Raw genomic sequence first — 21,734 nt, 5'->3', positions numbered from 1 at the left:
TGTAGGGACTGGTGCTCGTGTGGGGGCCGTTTGTCGGCGGGGCATCTAGTTACCACTTTAACGTGGAATTTGTTACTCTTCGTATAAAGATCCACGTGTGATAAATTCGTAAATATTTCATAATTTGAAATATATAAATAAGTTAGTAGATTAATCTCTTGTTTTTTTCTTGACATGTCCATGCATTATTGGAAGACTTAATGGGTGATAACCGAGTTTCATATTTTATCAATATGTAATTCATGTCATCTAGAGATTAATTGTGGTATATCTCTCGTACCTCTTTTTCATACCTCTTTTTTATTGGTCCATTAAAATTTTAAACTTTAATAAAATTATACTAGTTTGGTAATAATTTGTATTTCTCTTTTAAACATGGATGAAAAATTCATAATTTAATTATGTTGTTATTTTATATTATCTACCTATTGAAATATTAATCCTATGAAATTCATTGAGTAGCCATCGCGCATACCCGTGCATGATGGGTAAGGTATGGGTACAAACATGGAGTTCTCGCCGCTAACCCTATTTACCAATGGATCAGGCGAATGAAGGTAGGTATCGAGTTAATCATGAATTGCTTGACCTAACACATGTATCTCATCTTCCATGACGTCCTCAGAGAGAGATTCTCTATAATGTTATATATATTGAAAAATTGTATGAATCATTTACTCACCCAATCACTATTCATCTTTAAACATTGTCATATCCCTATTTAAGAGCTTAATATTCTGGAAGGCAGATAGTGAGAAATCAACTTCTCACAAACTAGAAAAGCTAGGTTTTTGGATTTCTTCTTCTAGTCTATTTTCTAGATTTTAAAGTTAAGTGTTGTTTAGAAAATTACTTACTTCTAGAGATTTTACGAGAAGGTGTAGATGTCATAAACTCCCTAAATATGTCTATCTATGTAAAACCATCTTGTTCTAGTATTGTTACCATACTAATACTATAAAAAAAGTTCTCTTAATGATGGAATGAATCTGCCCAAAAAAAAATTATTTTCCATACAACAAATCGTGTTTGTGCCGTCTATGACAAGAAAACAACAACCTCTATCTTTTGGCTGGGGTTATGTTTATTAACTAAAATTTAATTTTTAGTCTTAAATTTGGAGTTGATTTTAGGCTTTTCACCAAAGTTTATATTCCAACATTGGCTCTTAGATCACTACGAATACATATATAAAATTTGTATTCATAAATTATTTTTTGTTTGCAAATATGATGTTTGGTTTTTTTAATAAAAAGGCCATTCAATCACCCTAAAACGATTATAGGACTCAGTAGGGCTATGTCCTATAAGCGAGTTAGGAACAAATAAACATATCATGAAAACTGGCGGTAAAGTGCAAGGTATAAGTATATTAACTTTACATTGGTTCATCCTATCTTTATTTTTTCTCAGAGGTTGTTCAGCAACGTCGTCAATCAAGAGGATGTTATTATTGGGTTGTCCTTTCTTTTTATGTGAGCAAGGTACTAAATGGCGGTGGTAACGGCTGGTATAGTGGCACAATTATGATACCGACCCACTTCCGATACCGCTATAAGGTAACAAGCTAGATGTAGTGGCCTAAAACTTAGCGACTGCAACTACAGTTAGCGGGCTACAATAGCAGTGTATAAAATGACTTAGCAGGCCGCAATCAGAGTGGGAAATATGTATGTTACTTTAATCCCTAGCCCACCGCTCCACTCCTATCTTTTCGTATTCCCATCTAATCAAGCTATCGTGACTCATGAACATCACTTTGCATGTGTCGTGCAACGCACCTCGGCTGCCCACGAATCCACACTGGTGGCTCAACTAGACATCGGTCGGCGAGAGGCGGTTGCGGTGGTTCACGGTGGAACAAGACATTAGCTTTTTAAGTGCATGTAAACGTCTATTTATGCTCTTGAATTATAAGTATGTTGTGATTTATCACCAATTTGTTTGTCAATTGCTTTGTGAATGTGTTAGAAAGTCATGAGTCATCTACATATAATCAAATATATGTGTGATTATTAAATATTGTTATTGGAACTTAGCGCCCTCTATCCGGTACCTAAACCACAATCCGCTACCATCCCGTTGTGCGCTACTTTTAGTACCTTGCATGTGAGGGATTGTTCTTGTTCTTTTGCATTTTAGTAATGAGGTCGGGGATTTGTTATGGTCTGTACCATTAAAATTTATTTAAAATGTGTACTTATGATTCTTTTTTTTTCCTTATTGACCGTTCTTTTTATGCTAGCGATTGTTCTTCCTTTACATCTTAACAAGTTAACAGCGAGGCCGAGAATGTGTATGGTCCGTATCTTTTTTAAAGGATAGGAATGTGTATTTATTTGTGTATTACAATCGTCCGCTTGTGCTCTATTAAATCTTTGTCGTACAGGTCGTTATCAGCGAAGGTGATCCTTCATGTAAACAATTGTTGTACTCGCCCTCAGTGATAAAGCAGGAGCGAAAACAGGGCAGGGTTGACAGTCTTGAAAAACACAGGGTATTAAAATCAGTAACCACCCTCACCGCCCCATCCATCTCTAGTACGTACGCTCCATAAAATACGCGCTTCTGTTTTGTCACCCCACGTGCCAGCCACGTTGAGTCGTTTGAGCAAGAGGCGATCAAAAATCGACCGATGCGTTGTACTCCGTCCCGTCCGCTGGTGTTACCCTCAGCCTGCCCTGGTCCGGTCGATCGTACATAAGCCATGACCCGTGTACACACAGAGACGCACGTGAAAAAAAAAAAGTAGCGCGCTGGCCGCAGTCCCGAACGCGCAACGTACCGTCGGTGACGCGCGCCCGGGGGGCGCCGTGCCTACCGCGGTTCCGCCGCCCCCAATCCACGGGACGATCCGATCCGCCGGTGGATCTCGATCGCCAAACGTTACGTACCGCTGCGCGCTGGCTGGCCCCGCGCCGCGCGCAACCACAGCTAGCCTGGCGTGACGAGGAAACCGAGCCGCGCGACGGACGACGCGCAAAAAAAACCCAATCATTCATACCTGCCGCGCTGCAGCCGCGAGAACGCTCGAGAGTTTCGTTTGTTGTGCCCGTGCTGCGCCTCACCCTGCACCGTGCAACTGCAACCCCGGCCGCGGGTAAGGTGATAAGTTAATTTACCCCATATGAAAAACGTACCAATAGATTAATACATGATTAATTAATTATTAATTATTAAAAAATATAAAATAGATTAATATGATTTTTTTAAAATAACTTTTCTATAAAATTTTTCTATAAAAATACACTATTAATTAATAGTTCGAAAAGCGTACGTGCGGAAAACGTAAGCCGCCTTCCCACCCAAACAAAGAAAAATGCGTGGGAGTGGCAGTGCCGTTGCCGTTGAGTGCGGCGAGCCGCGACGCCACACGCGCGCGCGGCAACGGCAGTGCGTGCGCGTGCGGCCGCGCATGAATTAGGCGTGATTGCATGGAGAAGATGGGCTCCATCTGTCGCCAGGTTTAGCTCGTCGCCGTTGGTTGGCGTTTGCGTTCGGTTTTGGTTGCCGATGAGTGATGCTTTCTGTGATCGATAACTTGATTTGTGTTTTTCTTTTCTTTTCTTTTCCGAGAACACTTTGCTTTGTGTGAGTAGTTTGATTTCCCCTGGAGCCGCCGGGTATGACGGTACGTGCATTGTACGCGACATCTCCTGCTATAGATATGAGGCCATGTTTCAATTTTTTTTTCTAAAAATGTCATATCGAATCTTTTAAACTTAAATAAAGCATTAAACATAATCAGAAAACTAATTGCACAGTTACGGAAGAAATCTTGAGACGAATCTTTTGAGCCTAATTAGTCTATGATTAACCATAAGTACTACAGTAACCAGCACGTGCTAATGATGGATTAGCTAGACTCAAAAGATTCTCTCGTGGTTTCTAGGCTAGACGTGAAATTCGTTTTTTCGTTCATGTCCAAAAACCCCTTTCAACGTCCGGTAAAATATTTGACGTGACGCATGTTCCAAAAATTTTTTCAATCTAAACGGGCCCTAAGTAATGGTTCTGCTAGATCCATCGCCACGGTGTCACTGTACTCATATATACAATATAAAGCTAACAGTATATCTCAGTACGTAGTAGAAAAATGTTTGCAGAATGACACTTAGGTAAACACTGAACATTAGGCTGAGTAGATGCATGCATGATTTGGGAGTTATCTGATGGTACAAATTAATAAATTAGTTATTATAAATTTAAAATAAGATTTGAAACGGTGTTATAAGAAATTTATATACAAAAAGTGAAAGAGTTTTGAAGAAATTGTAAGTTCAACAAATGTGCTCATTCACCAATTAAGCATAAAAGTACACGTATCCTTTACCTGTTACTTCAACTGTATTTTAATAGACGGCGTTGTTAATTTTTTTTGTTACACGTTTAATTGCTTGTCATATTAAAAAAACTATATGAATATCTAATTTATACTAAACTATACTTAGTTATAATACAATCATATATTATATAATTTTTTAAATAAGACGAGCGGTCAAACACGTAAAAGGTTAGTTATCTAATAAATCTATTGTGAAGCTTCCGCTGGCCGTAGTCTTTTTTCAAAATCTCTGGCTCTTCAAAAAGGATATATGACTATACATTCAGGTACGGTCTCCGGTGTATTTTATTGGTAATAGAATTTAATTTAAATCGTTGATAACTTTTTATCGAACGGCTATGATTAAATTATACTACCAATAATATTAGGTATAGTAGAAATTTGAAGGGACAATATCGCCTTTTTATTGTGGTCTTTACTGCAAAAAGAAACAAAAATACAAAATAATGCTAATCAAGTAATTAACAAAGTAAAAAATACATTTTTCTATTGATAGTATAGTACTACAAGTAAAATGCACCGAAGAGTTGCCAATACATTTATGTTACAGAGAGAACCTAGATCTTCTGCATTAAACCACAGCGAGTTAATATATACGGCACCGTTTTTAGAATGTGATGTAGTAAACTAGTAACTCCCAATGCAGCAACCATGCTCATATATATCGTTGTTGGTATTATCCCGTATTTCTTTTTCTCTTTGGCATCAATTTATTTTGGCCCGTCATTGTATGCTTGTTAGTTTATCGGTCACAACTAAAATTTAAAGTACGAAGCTTAATTTGAAATTGATTTTAACATTTTCTATTATACTATATGTTTTAAGAATTAATTTGTAAATTGCTAATAACACATATATGAACGTTTCACATATAATTGTTTTTGGTTGCTTCATTCATTTTATCCATTGCATATAGGTAGTGGCTTAAATGATCAGAGTGGATTCTTTAAATACACCCAGACATTCATCCTATGCATCTTTTTAGAAAAATAATACCAATACGATGAAACAATTAGTACTAGTTTGAGTATACAGCGCAACCATGTAAGGTGTGGTACCATGGGGCATCATTTTGCAACTTGCAAGTAAGCTCTGTTCAAGAACCAACTCTAGCTAGTCAAGTTCGGTCATTATTTTGCCATGAAACCCAACATTCCTTTTGGTTAGTTTCCAAATCATTGGATGCCACATGGGGTCATGATCGAAGCTAGGTTGTACTACAATGAATGCCACACATCTCTTCTTAGTATATATGACAGGATATGATCAATAAATAAATTAACATGAACGGATTGGCGTCATGAAGGCCGAAGCAATGATCTGCCTCAATCAATGGATCAACCAGAGCATGATTTGATGTCGCTCCTTTTCATTATCTCATAGCCTGACAGAGTTGGGCAGTTGACGCCGCAAATTGTAGGAAAAGGAGATAAAACGATTTAGGCAGAGGCAGATTCCAGCCATCCGTTTCAGTTTCAGATCCAGTGAAAAAGTGGATCATAATTAATTAGATTGCTTTTTTTTAAAAGGTGAAAAAATAGATTGCTTCTTTTTTAGAACATGGGAAATTAGATTGCTTCCAAGCAAGAGTAGTGTACTTGATGCTTTTGGTGGAGTTTTTATCAGGTGGAACTTGAAAGGGACTCTTGGAAATGCAGTACACATGTAATACTACATCCGTCCCGAAATAAGATCATTTTTCATTTTTCCGTGTCCAACATTTGACCATTTGTCTTATTTAAAAAAATTGTATAAAAACTTAAAAAATTAGTCACGCATAAGGTACTATTCATATTTTATCATGTTCATATTTTATCATCTAGTAAGAACAAAAATATTAATCGCAATTTTTTTTAAAATAAGACGAATGGACAAACGTTGGACACGGAAAAACGAAAAATGATCTTATTTCGGGACGAAGGTAGTAACAACCAAGAGAAATCCGTCCGTAGGATGTGACGCTGGGTGCATGGGCTGATGTTTACCGTGAGAAGATGGTTACAATTGTTCATTTTGGTGAATTTATTGGTGATGACGCGGTCGCTAGAGAGTCTTAGTGGCTGTTTGGATCCAGAGACTTTTTTTAGTCCCTTGTCATATCGGATGTTTGGACGTTAATTAGAAGTATTAAATGTAGACTGATAACAAAACTAATTGCATAAATAAAGACTATTTCATTAGACATTTTTTAAGTCTAATTAATCCACGATTAGCAAATATTTACTGTAGCGTCACATTCACTAATCATAGACTAATTAGGCTCAATAGATTCGTCTCGTAAAATAGTCCATAGTATGGGGTGGGTTTTATTAATAGTCTATATTTAATACTTTTAATTAGTGTCCAAACATTCGATATGACATGGAAAAAAAAGTTTGGAGGATCCAAACACCCCCTTAGTTGTTGTTGTGCATGTAGACGGTATGCTTGTCACCGATAACAGATGCTCTACAAAGTCAGAGGCATTACGGTGATTTCAGTGCAAACTTAATTAATACCTTACGTACGTTGCGTATGATGTGGTACGCTTGTCGGACTATGAGGTTGTTTTTTAATCGTAATGTGTCTGAGTTTTTACACCTACTTAATTAAAATATAATTGGTATATGTCATGTATAGTTTTAAAAAACTAGCAAGAGAAAAAAAAAAGAAGGTAGGCTCTACTTGGACCGGAATTATTATCAAAGACATGATTTTACTATTTCCGTGGTACTTCTAGAATTGGAGCAGTTCCAGTTTCTTTTGAACTGTTCCCAGTTCTGATGTAGTTGGAGAAAATCACAAACCCTACAAATTGATAGTGTTACGATTTTTCCTCTCTATTTAATAAGAAAAAGTACACGTGTTATGAGTATTCCTCAACACCGAGGATTGAACTCCATGCGCCAGCAGTTTTGCAAAGAGGACCCTAGAAGATGGCCAAATTAACCTAAGCTCAGAACTTTTACAACAAAAGACTTTAGGAGATACCAAAAAAGCAATCAGGTCCTTCATTGCTTCTCTGTCTGGACGAAGACACCTATGGCGACGACGACGGTGATTTGAAGACCATAAGCAGCTGCAGATGAACACCAAGAAGGGAACCCAAACAGGGCCTTCGATGGAGGTTAAAGCTTCATTGACTACAACAAGAAATTTCAGCCACTCCTCGAAGATCCGTCTCCGTAGACAAAAAAAAGTCGACGTTCTTGCGGATGTATTGCCGGAGATAAAGCTGAAGGCCGGCACAACCCACTAAAACGCAAACCTGTAGCACATCCAGTTGAAGACGCCATGGGAAAACTCGGAGCTACCACCATGAGAGATCAATAACCATGGTTTTGCACCGAGACAAGAGGAAGCGACACCGGCGACCTCTTGAGCTTCACAGGGAAAGAAAAGCACAAACAAAGCAAAAGGATTAACCTTACTACGGGATATACCTGATTACCTGGACCCCCCTCCCCACCGCCGACGACCGAAGCCGCCGGAATCGAAGGGGAAGGGGGTCGGATGACCTCCGCTCTTCCTCTAGCCTCACGGCCGGCGCGAGCTCCGGCAAGTGGGCGAGCCGGCTACGCCGGCGGCACGGCGCACAAAAGCTTGGCCTGAGGGCGTAAGCGCATGCAGCCGGGCACGCGGCGAGTGCTCGCTTCGCTGGCTCTAGTCGCGGGGTGCTGGTCGCCTCCGCCTCCGCCGCTCAGCCTTTTCCTTCGAGGTGAAGGAAAAGCGGTCTTAGTTGAAAAAGTTTGGCTGTTTCAGCCAAAGAGCTTGGCTGAAACGCTCCGGATGAACCTGTGAACGGTGCAGCTGTATGTGGTGAGGCTCCTCTTGCCGAAGATTTGGTTTGCGGTCTCCGGATACCAGCTCATTATCAGGTGGAACTTGAAAGGGACTCTTGGAAATGCAGTACACATGTAATAACAACCAAGAGAAATCGGTCCGTAGGATGTGACGCCGTGGGTGCATGGGCTGATGTTCATCGTGGGAAGATGGTTACAATTGTTCGTTTTGGGTGAATTCTTTGGTGATGATGTGGTCGTTAGAGAGTCTTAGTTATTGTGCATGTAGATAGTATGCTTGTCACCGATAACTGATGCTCTACAAAAGTCAGAGGCATTACGATGATTTTAGTGCAAACTTAATTAATGCCTTGCGTACGTTGCGTATGATGTGGTACGCTTGTCGGGCTATTTGGTTGTTTTTTAATCGTAATGTGTCTGAGTTTTTACACCTACTTAAATAAAATATAATTGGTACATGTCAGGTATAGTTTAAAAAAGACTAGCAAGAGAAAAAAAAAAGCTAGGCTCTACTTGGACCAAATTATTATCAAAGACATGATTTTACTATTTCAGTGGTACTTCGAGAATTGGAGCAGTTCCAATTTCTTTTGCACTGCTCCCAGGTCTGAGTAGTTGGAGAAAATCACAACCCTGCAAATTCATAGCGTTCGATTTTTCCTTTTGTCATAATTAAGGAATTTCACGTGTTTTTCAATGTTTTCCCCCTTTTCTCTACCCGATTAATTCCAAACTTGCCATAGCCCATAAGCACGGTTAAAAAAAAAACCCAACAGAACGTGTGACGGCATCAGTGCATCACTATGCTGTCATGGAACCCAATCACAAAACTTTATAAAGTCAACAAAAAAAAACGAACAAACTCACGCGAAAAATTCATATTTTGTTTCATCCACTCCTTCGGACGGCCGCACGGGCGAGCCTCTGGTGAAGTGAAACGAATCTGACTTTTGACCGCGCCATATCGTCGCTCTCGCCGGTCGCCGCGCCGCCCACCCACCGCCACTGACAACCTCTGGCCCACCCAATCCGGGCCCACATGTCATTGCCCCGATGGCTACACTCCATGGCAAATTACTACTCCATCCCATAATAACTCATTTTTCATTTTTCCTTGTCTAACGTTTAACCATTTGTCTTATTTAAAATTTTTTACGAATTAATATTTTTATTGTTATTAGATGATAAAATATAAATAGTACTTTAATTTTTTTTAAATTTTTTATAAATTTTTTAAATAAGACAAATGGTTAAATATTGGATACGGATAAACTGAAAAATGAGATTATTATAACACGGAGGCAGTAATCTCCAGCACGGATGGGTCTGACTCCACCTCCGTGACCAGCCAGTGGCGCGTGGGCGGTCGCTTTCGGCCGACCGAGCCTCACGCGGGCGGACAGCTGCCCACCGCCCAAAGGGTCACTGACAGGGTGGGCCCGGTGGCGGGGAGGTCCACGTCGCTGGACTCGCGGCCCCCACCCCCCAACCCCGTCTCCAAAAAAGTGTCAGTGGTAAGTCGTAGCGCTTTCGCTGAGGGTGATTGTTTAATTAATTGGCTGGTAATTATCGCGTGAAATTACCCAAGAGCCCCTGGGCTTTTCTTGGTTAGTCTGTGCTGGATGTCACCAGCCGTCTTTAGGCTTTGTCATTGCGATTAGGCGAAAGAAAGAAAAAACATGTGACGTTGTGTGTGTGGGGAAGTCGTGCAAACTCGATCCATCGGTAAAATAGCTTTAGTTCTATGGAATCGTCACCGTATGCTATACGTACTCGATGGTTTGTGTTATACATGTATAATAATTCTAAATTTAGGTCATGCTTTTATCCAATTGGATAAATTAGCTCGTGTATCTTTATTATACTTAAATGGTCACCATATCTTTTGTTTTATGTATAGAGCGGTTGTAATTTTTAACATATCAATGATATGTTTATAATTTATGAAGGCATATTTATATTATTTGTGTAATCCTAAAATATATAAATGTTCTTCTTAAGAAGCAGACTTGTTAACCTAGTGATGTCTTTTGCTGCGGCTTATATATCACAGGAACCCATGGCGAGGACCGATTCAAGAGGTGCTCCACAGTTTTAGAAACCCGTTTGTATCAGAGCTAGGCATGGTGCGAATTGGACATTGCAAGCTCCAACTTATATATAATCCCAACATGTAAACAATTGTAAACTCCTGCTCAGGGGCAGATGTATCACCGGGGCTAGAGGGCTAAGCCCCCTCCTACCTGAACTGCTCAATTGAAGCCTCCTTAGCCTCCACAACAAAATTTCTAATATTACTGAAGAGAAAGAAAGACTGAAAATAGTTAAATTTGTTCAGCCCCTTCTAATATTTTTTCTGGATCTGCCACTACTCTGCTCCCCTTAGTTTCATAATACTGTCGTTTTGGACATTAGTTAAACTTTTAAAACTTTAACTATTAATAGCTTAAACATTTAGTTTGAAAACACTAGGATAACATTATATATGAGTCATAAAGAGTACTTTAATAAAAATAAACAAATAGATTTAGAAGCCTATAACGTTGTCCAAAGATAGATTTAGAAGATGATGTCGTTATAAAAAAACAACACTAATTATTAAACTATCCTCTTTCTAAAAAACCACCCTCTTTCTAAAAAAGAAATCAAAAATAAAAACCATTAAATTTGTACTCCCTCATGTTCAAGAACACAGTATCAAAAACAACTTTAACTGTTATTTACTGCTCTTCCTCGGTTTCACGATATAAGACTTTCTAGCCTTATCTAAATTCATTAGATTCATATGAATGCTAATGAATCTAGATGTATATATAAATTATATACATTCATCAATTGATAAATTCAAGCAAGTTTAAAAAGTCTTACAATATGAATAGATGTAGTATTATAGTAAACATATAGAAAAACTAACGAAACTATAATTTTATTATAGTTTATTTATATAACATATATATTTTAAAAAAGTATTTATGGTAAATTTCCTAATCCTATTTGAAACGATATGACAAGTATTACGAAAGCGGAGCAAGTAATCGCTTCGGATTTACCATAGAAGCAGGAAGCAGGCTGACCCTTGGAATACAAGTAGAGATACAACAGCCGAAGGGCAAACCGGCCAATGCACAGCCCTAATCCTTTCCCTTTCCAGTTTCCCAACCGAAATCACCACCAAAAATAATAAAAAATATCCACAGGAAAAAACAGAGAGGCCTCGGAGAAAAGCTGTATTCTTTCTCCGACTCCGCTCCAATGCCGTTGCCTCTCTCCTCGCCCTCCTCCTCCTCCTCCTCATAAGCGCGTGCAGGCCTCGCCCTCGCCTCGCCTCCGCGACCCCAAGCCCTAGCCAGCCTCGGCCCCCCAATCCCATCCCGCAGCGAGGCGCCACCGCCCGCCCAGCTCGAGCCGGATTCGCCGGGGGGCGCGCCGACCGATTCCCCGGGGGCGCGGCCAAGCGGAATCCGGCGGGGGCGAGGAGCTGCGCGCAATTTCTCGGGGGGGGGGGGGGGGGGGGGGGGGCATGGTCGTCGTCGCAGCCTGATCGGACCCCGGACGGACCGACGGCGATGGGGATGTCGGGGGCCACCAATGGCTGCGGCGAGTACATCAGGATCCCGGAGGGCGTGGAGGCGGGGAAGGAGGCGGTGAAGGGGGAGGGGGAGTGCCCCGCGGTGCTGCGGTGGCGCGCGATCCGGTGGTGGGCGCAGGTCGTCGTGCTCGGGATCTTCCTCTCCGGGGCCGCCGCGGCCGCCGTCGTGTTCCTCGGGCCCCTCGTCATAAAAAAGGTGCGCGCTTTCCCTTTCCCCGTCGGGTGGGGAAAGGTTTCTTGCCGACCATGAGATGTTTCAGATCTCACCTCCGTTCTTGAGTTCTGCTCAAGACGTTGCTGTAGTATCGTCGCCTGTTACACGATTTGATTTGTGCTGGAAAAGCTCCCAAATTCACCCTCCTTGTTTGCTTTGCTTCCCGCTCGTTGATGTTTGTTGATGCTTTTGGGTTGTGCTGTTTCTTTCTTTCCATGAATTCTCTACGATTGAGTAAATTCTTTCCCTCGACTACAATCCTAGCTCTATAATTTAGATGTTTAATAATTCATTTTTACGGCTGTATGAATTGGAGGGAGGGGATTAGGTGGTGGTGCTTATAATGGACTTGCAGTAAACAAATTATAGCGTCCTCCAGGATCTGGACTAATACTTGCAGAATATGGAATGTTCATAGATTTTCTCATAAAGTTCTGGGGACGGCTGGATCAAATGGGAATGTCGCTATTGAACGGATTATGCGCTGTGCCATGCGCAATATATATATATATATATATATATATATATATATATATAGTAAATATTCTTGGCAAGGAACGAAAAGTATCAATTAGCTAATACTGTCCAGTGCGGCAGTGCCTGTCAATTGGTATGCTGGGACTGAACAGTCACCCAATATGTGGGGTCTGCAAGCTTTGTTCTTTGGTGGTCTAGGTGCTTTCACTACTAGGTGGATGGGTGGGAATAATCTCACCAAGCAACTAGTTCGTGATATTTTTGGTTGTCAAGAGCATAACTGTTTGTTAGTCTCAACAACATGGAATTTAATCAGCTCATCTCTTCCAAAAGCATACCTACAAGAGCACATGGAATGGGCACCCCTAGCAAGTTCAGCCTGTGCTGGTGTTTGGCCCCTGGGTCCCCATGTTGGTGTTACTTGAAAGCATACCCTTCCGGCCAGTCTGTTGCCCGCAAGTAGTAGGAAGGAAATTATTTTTCCTGGCCTGTTTCCGTGGTTATGTTCTTGGCTATTGATTGTAGGGGGAGGGGGAGAGTACATGAGATGTATTTTTTTGGCTCTTAGATATCATACTGGTGCTGGATGATGAGTTTACGGTGTTTGGTGATATAGCTGGGTTGTTAATTTATCACTTGTCTTAAATATATCAATTCATGGCAGTAAGGGATATCTGGATGTTTCGATGGCGATGTCTGTCAAATAGGCAGAATGAGCCAAGCTATTCAGTTAAATGCCAGTCGTGCTTGTGGTTGGCACTTAGGCATGGGCCAACAAGTGGTCTTTGTTGGCTGTTGCTCTGTGTGCTTTCGCTAAAAGAAGAACTGATAGGAATAATGTGAAAATGCTACTGCTTCTTGATATTATGTTATATATCTACTAGATGTTTATTTTTCTCACTTATAGACGGATTAATTTGCATGGTCTTATCAGCTTCTAGCTGCATAACTGTCTGACAGGAAACCAGAAACGCCTTTTGTTTTACTAGTTCCAGCCCAATGAATATTGGAAGTAATGATTCCCTTGTTACTTATGCTGATGTGGTATATATACTCTGTAGATTGTGATGCTGTGATATTTCTTCTGCAAATCTTGTTCCATTGCTGACCTTGTTCTGCATGTTGCTGTCATTGGCAGGTGATTGCTCCGGCTATTGAATGGGAGTCAAGAACTTTCAGCAGGCCAGTCGTTGCTCTGATATGTTTTGGTGCAATTGCCTTTTTCCCAAGTGTATTGCTACCTTCTTCTCCTTTTATGTGGATAGCGGGAATGTCCTTTGGATATTTCTATGGCTTTTTGATAATTACAGCAGCGATGAGCATAGGCATGTCGTTGCCATACTTTATAGGGTCCACATTTCATTCTAGAATACACGTGAGTATCTTAACCTCCTTCACACTATACGCAAATATAAATATAAGTTAGAGAGTTTTATTTCCCTAAATATTGCAATTGGTGTTTGTTCTGCAGAGATGGTTGGAAAAGTGGCCGAAGAAAGCGGCATTTGTTAGACTTGCCGGAGAAGGGGATTGGTTCCATCAATTTAGAGCAGTTGCCTTACTTAGGATCTCTCCATTTCCATATATAGTTTTTAACTATGCCTCTGTGGCTACAAATGTCAAGTATGGCCCGTATATAGCTGGTTCAATGGCTGGAACGGTACATGAAACCTTCCTTGCAATATACAGGTTTGTACCTCTTGCAATGCTTCTTTTTCTGTTATTGAGATATCATGCACTTTGCTAATTGCTACTTAATTGCCTTGTTTAATTTTGTTATAACAGTGGGAAACTTCTCCAAAGCCTAGCTGTAGCTACTACCCAAGGTTCATTCCTGACGGTAGATCAGATAATTTACAACGGCCTTGGGTTTTCAGTTGCTGCAGTTTCTACCGCTGCAATAACTATTTATGCAAAGAAAGCACTTCAAAAACTCCAAGCAGACGACGAGCTGTGTTGATTGTTGATGAGCACTGGAGATCCTGCTCCGGATCAATCTTGATGCTAGTTTTTCCTTAAAATGTACTATATATACAGAGATGCTACTAATCTGGTTTCTAGTGTCTGCTACCTGACTACATTGATCTGAGAGAGGGTAATGCAACAACTGTAAAGAGAAAATAGAAAACCAGAAAACACTCCCCCTTTTCTCTCCTTTGTCTTTTGTTTTTTAACTTGTAGAGAAAATGCTGCCAAAACTATCAACTTCATGGATGTATTGAACCATGTTCTGTGCAATGTAAATTCGCAATCTGCTGCTTTCTCAAGTGGAAACATCTGTTCTGTTTCTTGATTGTGATCCTAATGAGAACAGAAAAATGTACTTGTCAGATGAAAGTAGCATCTATAACCACAGGCAGCATCTCCTTGTGTACCGTATAATATGTGATCTTGTACTGTTCAACATGGCTCTTAATGCGTCCACATGTTTTTATCAGGATCACTTGGACGAGATGATAGTATCTGCCTATCTGGCGTTTCTATCATTCACGAGTAAAATCAACTAAGGATATTGCTGGACAAGTTGATGTATCATGTAAGGATGGGCCTTCATTTTTTTTCTCGTTTACTCCCCACTGTGCGGTAGTTGTGAACTGTGCAAAGTTCAAACATATTCATGCACTCAGAACGGCCACCATAAATAATAACTAAATAGTTCAGCAGGCAATAAGCGCTAGATACAAACAGCTCTATCTTTTTGCTTTTATCTTATACTTATAAGTCAAAATTTAAATTTTCAGCCTTAAATTTAGAATGTATTTTGAGTTTTTTTTCATTATAGTTTATTTTTCAGCCTTAGTTTTAGATCATTAAAAACAAGTATATAAAATTTTTATTCATAAATTATTTGTTTACAAATATGCTGTTGAGCTTTTCCTTAAATAATCCAAACAGAAAGGGGTGGACTGCAATTTCTTCCCCGATCTTTCACAGAAAAGAAAAAACATAAACGCCCCATAGTTTGTTTTTCAGCTTAGGAGCCTTTGCCAAAATTTAAGTTTAACATTTAATTTTGAATTATTGTAGTTTGCTTTCCCACATTTGCTTTTGACTGCTAAGGACACATATATAAAAGCTTTACCAATAAATTATATTTTGACCACTGATAATTTGTTACAGCTTCAACAGGAGAAATGATAGGAGTGAAAAAAAAAGAAAGCCCATAGACTAGTTAGCTTTTTAGTAGCAAATTGTTGATTTATTAACTTTGGTCATATGGTTTCTACTAATGCAAACCTCAAGTAGACCAAGGGTGAAATGCAACTTGCCGTCCTATTTTAGGTAGGAATGGGATAAAACAGGAGTGGGATAAAACTCCAGTAGTAGTTCTTCCGCTCTGCATTGCGGTTCAGAAGAAATGACTGCTATCTCGTCTGGGTAGAGTGTCAAAAAAATGCATTTATATGTAACTACCCAAGTGAATTGATGGATCACCACTTCAGCATCTTTAGCTGAATAAAAAAAATGAAATGACTAATCAAAATCTCTAGGGAGGTTTGAAGTTTTGTCAAGTCCGATTCGAAATATGAGAGTGGATTCGTCCATACATTACTTTATTCACCAGGGTTTAAATTATATCTCTGTATATTCTTAGTGGCAGGGGAGGGGGCCGCCCCATAGGCCCCCTATATCCCAGAGCCCATATTATAAATTTTTGAGGTAACATGTACAATGTTTAAATGTTTACCATAATAATTCACATATATAAATTATATATATTGATTATTAATTTATTATTATATAATATAATAAGTCTTGTTTAGTTTGCACTAGGAGACTGAAAAGTCATGATTGGCCTTGATTCTTAGTTGGTACGAATACCAAAGATTATAATTCCATTATTAAATTATAATAGGGTAACTCAGAGTTTAGTGATCGGCTAGGAAACTTTTGGCATAATTTACTCTAGAACTATCGCTGCTCTTGTTTACTGTCGGATGTTCTGCACATGAAGCAGTCGTCAAGAACAATTGGCCTTGATTTCACAGTTGACTCATCTTTGGGGGGATACATGCTCAATGCAGAAGCTATATTGAGGTCTTGTTTAGTTTCCAATTTTTTTTCCAAAAACATCACATCAAATCTTTGGATACCTAAATAAAGCATTAGACATAGATAAACCAAAAAACTAATTACACAGTTACGGAAGAAATCTTGAGACGAATCTTTTGAGCCTAATTAGTACATGATTAGCCATAAGTACTACAGTAACCAACATGTGCTAATGACAGATTAATTAGGTTCAAAAAATTCGTCTCGCGGTTTTCAAGCTAGCCGTGAAATTCGTTTTCTCATTCGTATCCGAAAACCCCTTCCGATATCCGGTCAAACATTTAACGTGACACTTTTCCAAAATTTTTTTCAAACTAAACAGCCCCTGATTTGAGCTCTTTTAGAGTACCCCATCTTCCCTCCTAGAGGTAAGAACTAAGAACTAGCGATCAATATTGATTATTGATTTATTTTATTTATTTTCATATCTTAACTAATAAAACATAACATCCAAGGAAAGTATTAAAATGCATAATCATGCTTTCCAAACTTAAATCATACAAACAAGGAATGTGCAACAATTATCGAGCTTTATAAAACAAATAAATGGTGGTTATAAATCTAGAAAAGTATACATGATGTACAAAAATAAAATTGGTTTTAATTTCAAAATATTTGAATCATTTTGTCAAAACATCATATTTTAAATAATTCCTATATAAGATGTACGTGCATATAACTTTGAGGATTTGAAATTACCTTTTACACACTAATACTAATTTGAAAAAAAGATAATCATCTTTAAAATTAAAAATAATTCAAATTCATAGTATTTAAATATAGTAAAATTTTAATTCAAAATAGGTACATTTATTTTATTTAATATAATTACGATTTTTAATATCCAATTCATGAAACACTCCTGCATTCCTTATGAGTCTAAAACAATTACCTTCAATAGCATTTAAATTACAATAAATGACATTTTTACCATCCAAGAGGTAAGAGTAACAACGGATGGTGTAAAATGCTTTCGGTGTAACTTAAAATAGCTTTGTTAATTTTCATTGTTAAGAAAATGATTGACTATAACGTCTGGAGTAAACATTCTAGCCCGGTTTACTCGATCCTGGCCATCTGTTTTTCGGAAACCCAAACAGATTGGATGATTAGTTTTTTATCGACAAAATTCATGCATAGCACCATTTTCTTTTCACTTATATTTATGCTTATAAGCTAAAATTTAAATTTTTAATCTTAAATTATAGTTGATTTTGGGGTTTTCTCATCATAGATTATTTTTCAGTCTTAACCTTCAAATCATAATAACACGTATATAAAAGTTCTACTCACGAACTATTTTTCAATTACAAATATATCGTTTTTATTTTTCCATTAAAAAGCCAAAATGACCTCACTTCGAGCTGGTTATGAGTGTCCTAGGTACGGAACAGTTAATTTATTGTATTATTTTTGAAATCAGGCGCCATTAACCTATAAAAAAAACAAGTACCAGGTACAGAAATAAATCTCCATTGCTTCCATTTGATTCTGTAGCACCTCCAAACAAGGCAAATTTACAGGTTTCACTTTGGCAACCACAGTGGTAAATGATGCTGCAAAAGCACCAGACTTGCTCTCTGCCGAATTAACTGACTTGTCTCCAAACAATGACAATCTCAATGGAAGTTTCATGAACAATAAATATGGTGTCATGTAGGCAATTTTGATAATGTGACAAAGTATTAATGGAGAGAGATGAAATGAGTTTCATGAAGATAAAATCTTCTATGTACTGTTACCTAGACAACTTTTGTCTTATATGTAACCTAAGAAACAATAATAGATGAAACTATGCATTGAGAGATAGGTGTTTTATTCTTGTTTTATACTTTTTAGATGACATATCATTTTAGGTAATCGTGTCTATAAAACTTGTACTGAGGATGGCAAAAAGCATTAAACTTTAGAATCCCATGCGACCAAAAGCATTGAACTCGATCCAGTACAGAACTAGCAAAATAAATGCTCCATGGAGAGATTTGTGCTGGTTGCATGAGCAAATGCATCCAAGAGGATCCAATCATACAGAGTGATCCAAATGATGCAGTGATGATACGGATCTCACACCATTAAATTATACACCTCATTAAAAAAAATCAATTTCTAGTATGAATCTGAACAAATGGGTGTGTAGGTTCATCCCAAAAATAAGTTTTTTCTGTGACATGGAGATCGAACACCAATATCATGCATGAAAATATGTTGAGGCCTATTTACTCATCTAAGAATGAGCAACGTACAGTGAAAAATGAAACCTCAGAAGCTGATCTGAAACCCTTTCGCATTGCATCTCAGGTTGCTTGAAGTTACAATAACCAATAACACGTCAAAGCCCAAACAATCAAGAAGGTAATTGAAATCTCCATAGTGCATAAAATTATGGATCTTCCACGTTATGCAACTGACAATCACACAATTGTGTAGGCCATATAAAAAGATACACAACAAATAGCTTAGTATCTAGTCTCGAAGATTCTTCCATCGGCTTCTTGAGTCTCAATGCGATATTGTCAGTCAGAGGGGATTTATCCAATAATGTCGCATCATCTGCCTGAAGGCAGAAGGCACGACAAAGCTAAATCAAACTATACACCTAAACTGAAAATTTCAGTGACAGCTAAATAAAAGTTTTTGTGGCTTCTTTCCACAGACACTTTTCTTGCTTGATGAGGTTATAGCTAGACCAGACTACAGTCTTAGGATTACAATAAGAAGCGAGCTCTAATTGCCAGCACAGTTATGCTCTTTATGCAGCTCCTAAATGCTGCATCAATCATGTAGACTCCACAGCAGCTGGTGCTGCCACTGCAAGCTTCTTGCTACTTGAGCTCTTGTCATCAGTCTTCTTGCCACCTTCGGTGGCCTTGCCAGATGCTGATTTTGAACCTGAGGTAGAATCAGGCTCATCATCCTCAACAACAAGCTGTACAGGACGCTTGCGGCCACGATGCATATGGCGCTCACAGTATTTTTCGTTGGCGATAGCATTTCTCCAGCACCGCCATTTTTTTCCGTCAGTTCGCCGGCACCTCCCAGGTTCTGGCTCTGGGTTCTTCCCAAAGTCCAGGCAGAGTGTTGCCAACCCCATCACTGCAGCAGTGCAAATCAATTAGAATGCCTGAAATAACTCTAAGAACATGGAAGAATATGGTACTTAAAGGCATATCACACTACATTCAATAAGTTCTTTAATCCCTCAATATCATAGCATGTAACAAATTAAATTTTTATGGAGGGTTTGCTGAAAAACCATGGGCTTGCTATTACACTAAAGAGTTGCCCTACAAAAACTGCACATAACTACCATATGTACTTGTGGAATGCATCATGAAACCTCCAAAAAACATGTAACCAGTTCTCATAAACAGAACATAGATTATTGTAGAAGTTAGAAGAGCCTACATGTTGGGTACTTCTGGGCACCTTCAGAAGATGCACCAGTAACACTCTTCCATATGGGAAAGACGAGATGAGTAGGCACGGGTACACGGGCAGCCATATATTGGTAGACCCGAGATTGCTGCTCAAGCTCTTGTAGTTGCATCGCAGTGAATGCCGCCCCAGCACCAACTGGGACAGATGCAACAAGCACTTTCATTTCTTCTTGGAGTGCTGCAGTCGCTGCGGCTGTCAACCAAAACCACACACTCTTTTAAGCCAAGAACTTTGCAGAGTCAATAAAGTATAGGCACTGAAATTAGTACATGCATGCATAAGTACTTAAGTCTACTGAACAGTAAAGCAGCTTGACATTGCAAATACTGACAAAACAAAGATAGAAAAGCAATAATAAACTCTAAATCTCATCCTTATTATATGGCCCGTGTTACTAAAGATTAGAAAAACAACAAAAGGGAAAGGAAGAAAAAAAAAGAGACATATGGCTTCAATTTTTGGTTTCTTGCAGGATTACATATCAAACGCAGACAACAAAGTAGCAAAATCTAAACTACTTGGTTCAAAACTGATTTGTGGACTGACAGTATCCTAAATCTTTTTCTTTCTCTGAGATGGATTGTATCCTCAATCTTTGTGCCTTGAATGACTTGTTAAGATTTTAGCAGCACAGCAGACAAAAAAAAAAGAGTAGAAAGGAACAAAAAGGATCACTAAATGTCGAAATCCCCTTAAACCTAGTGAGTGGACTTCAAAGTACACTTAAATCTGTAGCAAAAAGAAAAAAAAACAGCAGCTGAAGTGCATAACATACAATTTCAGTCTCCCTCAAAAGGAAAAAAGAGAGCAGGCATTAGCACAGCTAAATTCGCAAGAACAAGCTACAACCCTAGCATTGGAGCAAACCCCTCCACTAATCTGTTTCTACCGCAACTATTCCTACCCAACGACGGCCACAGATGACAGGCTCCCGGTGCTACAAGTCCATGATACTCTCACGCAGCGCCCTAGGTAGGGTTTCCCCCCGCAAGATTTTACCGAGAAAGCACCCAGGGAGCAGAGAAGCGCGAGCGCGCGCGTACCGTACCTTCCTCCGGATCCTCGACGGGGACGGCGTCCTCGACGAGCACCAGATCCCTACACACGCCCCCCTCCTCCTCCACCTCCACCTCCTTCCCCTCCTCCCCCTCTCGATCCGCCCTCTCCCCCTCCTGCCCCACCGCCACCGCCGCCGTCACCGGGCTGCTGTTACTCTCCCCCTCCCCTGCCCCTGCCCCTCCCGCTCCCCCTCCGCCGGGAGGGTTGTTGGCGGCGTCCTTCTTGGCCTCCCCCTCCGCCGCCATGCTCCCGCGCAGCCGCAGAGAGGGATTGGATCGGAGGGAAGGGAAGGGAAAGGCTGGTGGTGGTGGTGGTGGTCACTGGTGATACGGAGGAGGAGGAGGAGGCGGCTCCCCTCTCCGCTCTCGCTTTGACGGGGAAGAGAGAAGGGCGTGTGCTGTGTTGCTCTGAGGAGAAAAAAAAGAAGAAAAAAAAGTGTGGGTGAGGGTGCGGTGTGGTGCTATCAGGTGTGGGTGCAGATGAAATTGTTATGGGCACACATGACATCCCCCCTTGTTATTATAGGGTTTGGTGTGTGGTGGTGGTGGTGTTGGATTTGGGAGGGTTCATGGGTTGGGTACCTGGGTGTGCTTTTTGCTCAACACGGGGTTTAGAAGTTTCTACTTTTGGGAAGGGGTGGGAGGATATTTAAAAGGGCTATTGGAATGTTTGGAAGGGGTATGGGGTGAGTTGGTTTAATTATGAATGGGTTGTAGTTTAGTTTAGCTTAGGGCTGGTTTAATTCGTGAAAATTTTTGTGTTGGGTGTCACATCGAA

The 21,734-nt window shown here is 39.8% G+C and overlaps 2 protein-coding genes across 2 annotated transcripts; one reads left to right on the top strand and one right to left on the bottom strand.

Annotated features, from left to right (window-relative positions):
* The first annotated feature begins 11,644 nt into the window (after positions 1-11,644).
* LOC102711548 lies at positions 11,645-14,694 on the top strand. The gene is made up of 4 exons (XM_006658478.3): positions 11,645-11,912; positions 13,546-13,782; positions 13,879-14,096; positions 14,193-14,694. Exons 1-4 carry the CDS (start codon positions 11,694-11,696, stop codon positions 14,365-14,367), a joined length of 849 nt encoding a protein of 282 aa, XP_006658541.1. The 5' UTR covers positions 11,645-11,693; the 3' UTR covers positions 14,368-14,694.
* A 4,030-nt stretch (positions 14,695-18,724) lies between these two features.
* On the bottom strand, positions 18,725-21,418 carry LOC102702953 (growth-regulating factor 11). Its single transcript, XM_006657613.2, has 3 exons — positions 20,947-21,418; positions 19,866-20,090; positions 18,725-19,553 (listed from the first exon to the last, which is right to left on the bottom strand). The coding sequence occupies exons 1-3, from the start codon at positions 21,200-21,202 to the stop codon at positions 19,237-19,239; spliced, it is 798 nt and encodes a 265-aa protein (XP_006657676.1). The 5' UTR covers positions 21,203-21,418; the 3' UTR covers positions 18,725-19,236.
* Between the last annotated feature and the right edge of the window lie 316 nt (positions 21,419-21,734).

Source organism: Oryza brachyantha, chromosome 7 (assembly GCF_000231095.2).
Source record: "Oryza brachyantha chromosome 7, ObraRS2, whole genome shotgun sequence".
In the NCBI taxonomy this organism is placed as follows: Eukaryota; Viridiplantae; Streptophyta; class Magnoliopsida; order Poales; family Poaceae; genus Oryza; species Oryza brachyantha.
The sequence above is the reverse complement of the archived record's forward strand: the minus strand, read 5'-3'. Positions and strand labels throughout refer to the sequence as shown.

What these genes read in the sequence shown, in the direction of transcription:
- LOC102711548 (XM_006658478.3), top strand. Translation starts at nt 11,694, where the DNA reads ATGGGGATGTCGGGGGCCACCAATGGCTGCGGCGAGTACATCAGGATC. An exon ending in GGCCCCTCGTCATAAAAAAG is followed by an intron (nt 11,913 to 13,545) that starts GTGCGCGCTTTC and finishes TGTCATTGGCAG; the next exon opens with GTGATTGCTCCGGCTATTGA. An exon ending in ACCTTCCTTGCAATATACAG is followed by an intron (nt 14,097 to 14,192) that starts GTTTGTACCTCT and finishes TTGTTATAACAG; the next exon opens with TGGGAAACTTCTCCAAAGCC.
- LOC102702953 (XM_006657613.2), bottom strand. Translation starts at nt 21,202, where the DNA reads ATGGCGGCGGAGGGGGAGGCCAAGAAGGACGCCGCCAACAACCCTCCC. An exon ending in CGTCGAGGATCCGGAGGAAG is followed by an intron (nt 20,091 to 20,946) that starts GTACGGTACGCG and finishes TTTGGTTGACAG; the next exon opens with CCGCAGCGACTGCAGCACTC. An exon ending in TGCCCAGAAGTACCCAACAT is followed by an intron (nt 19,554 to 19,865) that starts GTAGGCTCTTCT and finishes GCACTGCTGCAG; the next exon opens with TGATGGGGTTGGCAACACTC.